At 34.7% G+C, this 7,189-nt stretch overlaps 1 protein-coding gene across 1 annotated transcript; it reads right to left on the bottom strand.

Moving 5' to 3' along the window:
* Window positions 1-3,907: 3,907 nt before the first annotated feature.
* On the bottom strand, window positions 3,908-5,626 carry LOC124353102 (piggyBac transposable element-derived protein 4-like). Its single transcript, XM_046802966.1, has 2 exons — window positions 5,386-5,626; window positions 3,908-4,833 (listed from the first exon to the last, which is right to left on the bottom strand). Exons 1-2 carry the CDS (start codon window positions 5,624-5,626, stop codon window positions 3,908-3,910), a joined length of 1,167 nt encoding a protein of 388 aa, XP_046658922.1.
* Window positions 5,627-7,189: the final 1,563 nt, after the last annotated feature.

Here is a 7,189-nt window from a genome sequence, read left to right as displayed (position 1 = left end):
TCAATATATTATACTCCACATATGGACGGGAGCCAACACAGTCCTCTGGCAGAGTTCAAGTGTGCAAACGTAACATTGTTTGCAGAGCCTGAGGGGCGAGTCGATATTACATTATTCAATATCCACCCGATTACTTTACTATATTAAAAACAGGGTGATCTGAACCTAGTGTTAAAGTGATCTTTTTAGTTATATAACTCGCCCTTCAATAAGTTTATTAGATTTAAAAATGTACAAAAAAATTTGAATCTCTGAATTATTTTGTTATATTCCTCGAAATTACCATTGTTATCGTATTATACTGTGAGTTAAATGCAAGAAGGATGAGATTGAATTTAGAGATTAGTAATCCAATTGATTAGAAATGTTACTCGTAAATAACTCGTAAATAATTGCCAGCAAATGCTATAAAAACCTCTTCGAAATCTAAGCTTTCGGAGCATGAGATTCACTTTATTCGTTAATTGGCACCATATAGTTATGGAAGTTTGATTAGCGAAAAATGTGATTTGAGAAGAATAATAATTTTAAGTCCTATAAACTATACCAACACAAATAACTTTTTTTATTACATTTATAACATTTCGGTTACTATTACCTTTGTATGCACATACAAGATAAAATCATAAGTGTTATAGGGATCACACTAATTTACAGCTTCATTTTAGATAACAACAATGGAGTTTCAGGAGTTACACTCAAAATATTGATATACTAGTGTGTGAAGAATCACTTTTAATCGCCTCAATCTTCCGTGAGTGTATCATATTACACTACTTCAATATTATTAGTAGTATTTTGTTAAAATGTAAATTTTAATGAGTTCTCATATCTGGTTACAATAATAATGTTGGGTTCTTATGTCTTCGTAATAGAAGTAGATGACTTTTTCATAGATCCTCGCATGGGTTTATGACTCTCAAGAATAAATAAAAGACTGCTTTTTGTTAAAGCAGATTTTAAAATATATAATTTATTTAGTTTGAAAAATAAATATGTTTAGATATATCAAAATAAACAACCCGTTAACGTATAATAAAACTGAGGAAAGTAATATTTTAATGTAATTAAACGGTTGCATATTTGTTTTAAATTAACTTATTTGACTTAATTAACGAGTGTTCTATTAATTTACTGTGAAACTAATATTGAGGTTTCAATATCACCCATATAAACGCTCGAACCAATTGAATACAAAATAGGGTTTAAGGGTGGTGACAGAGGTAAGTTATCCATGTTGGGCCATTGCGTCTTTTTAATAGAAGTAGATGACGTTTTCACAGATCCTCGCATGATTTTTATGACTCCCGAGAATAGATAAAAGGCCGCTTTCGTTAAAAAAGATTCTAAAACTTGAAAGATTCATTTAGTTTAAATAATTAAACTATTAATAGATATTAAAGTAAACAAATCATGAATGGAAACGTGTAATGAAACCCTGAAACAACTGTAGTTATAGTAAAGCTAGAAGTTATTTGACTTAATTAACAGTTGTTATTTTCATTTTCTGAGAAACTAATACAGAGGTTTCAATAGCCCCAATATAAACACTCGTAAGACCCAATTGAAAACAAAAGAGAGGTTAAGGGTGGTGACAGGGACTAGTATAATGACAACGGGATCCAACAATGGACGCCTAATTGCGCCTATAAAAACAATAGCTGCAGTTATCGGCGCCTTTAGTTCTGTCTCAGTCTACCCTTTGTGTCTTAAGGAAGAAAGTGTTCTGGATACATTTTGTGGTATATATTGGTATACTCATTGATGAAATCATATTTTTATAATTAATTAAAAACTTATACAGCATTTAATACATTACAAACCCGAAATTTTGGTATTTTTTATCCTGTCATTTACGGTTTACCAGTTCTCTGATATTGTAATGTAGATTTTGAAAACACGTTGCCTAACTAAAATATAAGGGTCTTTTTCGTTTAAGGGCCAGCACAAAAGACCTTAGCTTGCCTATTCAAAACTCAGATCACGCGATGCCTGCCCGCTGCGCAGCGCTTTGCGCTGCTTGCTTTTTTAGAAAAAAATAACTCGAGCTTGCAAAGTCCAAGCCCAGATCAACAACGCCATGACTGCTTACTCACACAAAACTCATACAGAACTAACGCAGGTTTCATTACAGGCAAAAGTTAAGCGGCGCGCGTTTATCACTGATAAGATAAGACGAGTTTATACTAGAAGTAGTATCTGGACTACTGCCCTACGAACTAATAACACAAAAAAAAGGATTAAATGCACTGTCAGTCAGGTATAGTATGTTTGTAAGGTGCTGGCCCTTAAACGAAAAAGACCGAAAGATAATATTAAAAATATATAATACTGTATTGAAATTTTATTCTGGACACGATGCTTACTGTAAATAGAAAATACAGTAAGACAAAGTGAAATTGTGCTCTCTTTTACAGTGGTTAGCTCATATATTTCTTGTTAAAATTCTAGAGGGGGAAAAGATAAAGTGTGTTAGATAAAAGTTCCAATTATTAATTTCTATAGAACACACGAGAACAATGTGTAACATGTCCACGTATCAAGTAGTACGTGCAGAATACTTTTTTCACATACGGTTTCAAATGATAGTAAATACAATTTTAAAGCAAAATGTATTTTATAAACCATTAAATTAGTTTTACTATCATTAGTGTAAATCAAATAATAAACAATAAGACAATGCTCGTCGTGGCGTCTGTGTTTATGTTTTTATACAGTAAACGTTTCTGTACATCTTGGAATCACGTTCACGTATTCCATACTTCCTTTGGCGTCTTGAAGGAAGGAACACACATTTGAAATATTGCTTAACAACAACGGTAAAATAGTTGTTTAACAGCAAACAATTACTTTGCTATATCTTCTACTTTGAGTATAAAGACCAGATTGCTTGAGTATTTACACACAGTGGCAAGAAAATAGCAAGAAAATTGCTGGGGGAGGAGGGAGATTTCATGAAAACTGATATATTTCCCATAATAGACAGAATTGTAAGGCCCCATTTACCTTCTTAAATAGTTACTGACCTGTTTATATGTTGAAAACGATCTTTCACCAGTACATGTCAGTATTACTGAATTGTGTAAATAATAATAATAATCGTTTGCTAAAAAAGTAATTGAAAAAATTAAAAATTGGGGGAGGGAGTCCGGACCCCTTGGGTCCCCTCACTAGCTACGTCCTTGCACAGTGGTTCTCCCATAAACAAAATGGATGAGGGAAATCCAATCAGGGGCCTTGTACACGACAAACCTCTTACCAAATGGACTAGTTTCATTGTCGTCGTTACCACTTCGTTGGTAAAACCTGTACATTGTATCCACAAAAGTTCATTGTATCCATAATTGAAATTAACAACTAATAAAACACATCCTTCGATGAGATTGTAGGCAACATTTCAAATCTATAGCTAATTTCATTAGGCTACACGTACCATTACATCACACTTTAAATGTTATGTGAATGCACTCCGGTTTTTAGTGCTAAATCATCTAATCATTTTCGCTACAGCTAAGCCAAATACGAAGTATTGACCTGCACATTAATTGAATTCAATGTTGCCTATTTAACCCTAGAATGGTAAGGTGAACTTCCGTTTCCAATACGGTGAGGTGGGGTGTGGCACACCCCAAGTAAAAAACAGTTTTTTTCAAAACAGAAGTTGTTTATTGCCTATAAAATACAAATCTACTTAATCTACAACTACTCTACTTTAATTTTCTATATTTTTTATTAGTCTTAGCACAAAAACTTTTAGCACAATTTTTTTATATTTGTAAATACTTTTTGTTAGTTTTTTTTTACTTTTTAATATTTAATTCACATATTGTAAATACATTTTGATTATGACTTACAAGTTAATAGTAAAATGTTGTTAAAACATCTCACAACAGTTTTCATTGATTTCTCAGTCACTACAATTTTTACATAAGTCCACAGAATGATCTTTGCATACAGGCTTCTTGCAGCCATTGCACCTAGATTTAGATTTCCTGTCCTTTTTACGATCACACATGTAGCACCGCTTTTGCTTGTTGTCTGGCTGCTCTTCTTGATCCTCCTCAGCTTCTTGATCTTCTCTTTCTTCATTGTAACTAAGGATGGCTTTAATTTGTAATTTCAATTGTCTGGGAATGTTTCCCTGCTGACTCCTTGCAATCATGTGTTCGCGAGTCAATGCTGAGCTGAGATCTTTCAAAAAGAAACGCCTGTTGTGTTGTTTCTTTTCTTTCCATTGTGGATTTGCAAGAACAAATAAAACATACGCGTTCACACCACCTTGGTCGAGCATACCATAGACAACTTGCATTGGCCATCGAAGATTCTTTCTTGAGGTGGAGAATGTTGCACATAGTTTATCAAAAGAGTCAGTCCCTCCTTTGTTCTTATTGTACACAATAATTATTTCAGGTTTGCCTGTTTCTTCATCAATAGTATCATCGTGGTGCATAGATGACACCAAAACAACATTTTTCTTCCTTTTTGGGCTGAATGATACCAGTGTCTTGTTTGCGTCAAAAACAAAAACACAGCTGTTAACTGCCCTTTCTTGAAACAGACATGGTGGGATTTGAGGCTTGTTCTTCCTCAAAGTTCCAATCATCGTCAGCTCTCTTTCCAACATGCGGTCCACCAATGGAACAGTTGTGAACCAATTGTCACAAGTGATGTTGCGCTTTGTTCCTGAGATGGATTCACTTAATTTTCGTACATAATACTCAGGAACCAGCTCATTTGGAAGTTTGTCAGTAACTTCACCAACATAAGGAATGGCATCACACATATAGTAAGTTTTTGCATCGTTCATCATGACAAATTTAATGCCATACTTCCCTGGCTTGTTGGGCATGTACAAAAGAAATGGGCATCTTACTCTACATGAAACAAGTTGCTCGTCTATGGTTACATGAGCTGATGGTGAATATAATCTCTTAGAATTTTCAATAAAAGAGTTCCAAAGAGTTCTTATATGTGTAAAATTGTCGTTTCTTACTCTCTCTAGCCTGGTCCTTTTGTCGTCAAAACGCAAACAGTCAGTTAGAAACAAAAACCTTTTCATAGACATAGTTGCTCTAAATAGGTTGTAGCCATAGATTGGTGACCATAAATCTTCGACATTTAAACCTGACCCACGTAGCACGCCAGCCAGGTAATACAAACCAATCAAAGCTTTGATTTCTGGACAAGTTGTTGGATTTACAGAATAGTTACCGATAGAGTAGTGGGCAGACTTTCTTTCAATTTCTTGGTTAGTATGCAAAACAATTAAGTTCAACATTTCCTGAGTAAAAAGTAAATTCCATGCTTCAAGTGGAGATTCTGCTCGTTCTGCCCCATTCTTCGGACCAGGCTTTATAATTAAAATGTTTCTAGCTAAGGCCCTACCTCTTTTAGTAGGAGCTACTACACTCCAAGCAGTTGTATTGTTCTTGCCAAGAACAAGAGGGCCTAGTTCAATTTCCTCATCCATCCTGATAGCAACTGCGTCAGCTGGCTGCACGTCACTTTCTTCGAGTTCTTCTTCCATGACCTGCGGTATGATGTTAGCATCATGTCTTTCTCCGTGTTCGTCTTCGTTATCCACCCAGAGTAGCCGAGCAATCTCATCTTCATTTAGACTTTCCATCGTCTAACCTGGAACGCAAAAAAGATTGTAAAGCAAGGCTTTTTAGGTTAGGTTCTGAAAGTTAGACACTTAGAAGAAAGGAAGTGTTTTAGGTTAGTTTGCGATAGTAAGATGATTACAATATAGCTTAATTCATAAACACTTAACTTAGAATCAAAAGTAATACAGTACAAGTAAGATTGCTGACAGTAAAAATAAATGGTAAGGTGAGGTGTCATACACCCCACTGCATACAAGCTTTTAGAAAACACATAATAACTACCTGCAGGTAGCGATGGCAACTCTGCTCGTCTGCCCACGTCTAGGTCAACAGCCCAACTGAATTTACAAGGCCACGAGATTCCCCCCACTCATTCCTACTCTGAGTGCTGAAACAAACAAACACTGCTGGGGTGTAATACACCCCACCTTACAATTCTAAGGTTAAAAGTGAAATCGTGCAAATTTTCAAGAAAATTAGTTAGTTTTTTTAGTAGGTAAGTTCAATTTTTAAGCCAATTTTAAATTTCATGATTTAGAATGCAATTATGAAAATTGTAATTGCAAAGTAATAGAAAAGGTAGAGGACTTCAAATATCTTGGAGTCATTCTAGACAAAAAGGTAACTTGGGAAAATCATATTACAATCCTGCAGACGAAATTAAAATCAACAATTAGAAAATTGTATTTTTAAGTCATTTTTGTGATGATTTTTGTTATAATAAAAATATATATGTTGTTATGTTCAAATATTGTATTATGGTTTGGTTGATTCGATATTACACTATGGAGTAGTTTGTTGGGGAGGAACGTTTAATTGCTTAATAGAAAAATCGAGAATTCTACAAAATCATTTTGTAAGTATAATATAAAAAAAACGAATGAGATAGCTCTTTTCCCCTATTTCAGCAATGAAATATAATGCCACTGCAGTATTTGTTTGTATATAAGGTTTTATAGATTTTTTACTTTAGGAGGGGGCAATCTAGGGACGGTAGATTTGGTATATGCAACTAGAAGTATAGCTAGACGAATTTTCCGAGCACCAAAAATCAATAAATGTGTTTTTAAACAAGGTTTTTGCTACAACGGATCAAAGGTTTTTAACAAACTGCCTCAGGAAATAAAACGATCCACCAATATAAATTCGTTTTCTTATAAACCTAAGTCTTTTCTGTTATTAAATGAAACGGGTCTTTTTCGTTGAAGGGCCAGCACCTTACAAACATACTATACCTGACTGACAGTGCATTTAATCGGTTTTTTTTTGGTGTTATTAGTTCGTAAGGCAGTAGTCCAGGTACTACTTCTAGTATAAACTCGTCTTATCTTATCAGTGATAACGCGCGCCGCTTATCTTTTGCCTGTAATGCAACCTGCGTTAGTTCTGTGAGTTATAGTTAGTATTTCTTGTTCAATAAAACGTGGTGAGTTGATCTGGGCTTGGACTTTGCAAGCTCGAGTTAATTTTTTTTCTACAAGAGCAAGCAGCGCAAAGCGCTGCGCAGCGGGCAAGCATCGCGTGATCTGAGTTTTGAATAGGCAAGCTAGGGTCTTTTGTGCTGGCCCTTAAACGAAAAAGAC

The sequence above is a fragment of the Homalodisca vitripennis genome, chromosome 1, assembly GCF_021130785.1.
Source record: "Homalodisca vitripennis isolate AUS2020 chromosome 1, UT_GWSS_2.1, whole genome shotgun sequence".
In the NCBI taxonomy this organism is placed as follows: domain Eukaryota; kingdom Metazoa; phylum Arthropoda; class Insecta; order Hemiptera; family Cicadellidae; genus Homalodisca; species Homalodisca vitripennis.
The sequence above is the reverse complement of the archived record's forward strand: the minus strand, read 5'-3'. Positions and strand labels throughout refer to the sequence as shown.

Coding starts and splice junctions, on each gene's coding strand:
- LOC124353102 (XM_046802966.1), bottom strand. CDS start 5,626: ATGGAAAGTCTAAATGAAGATGAGATTGCTCGGCTACTCTGGGTGGAT. Junction 4,834..5,385: donor AGTAGCTCCTACTAAAAGAG/GTAGGGCCTTAG, acceptor CCAACAAGCCAG/GGAAGTATGGCATTAAATTT.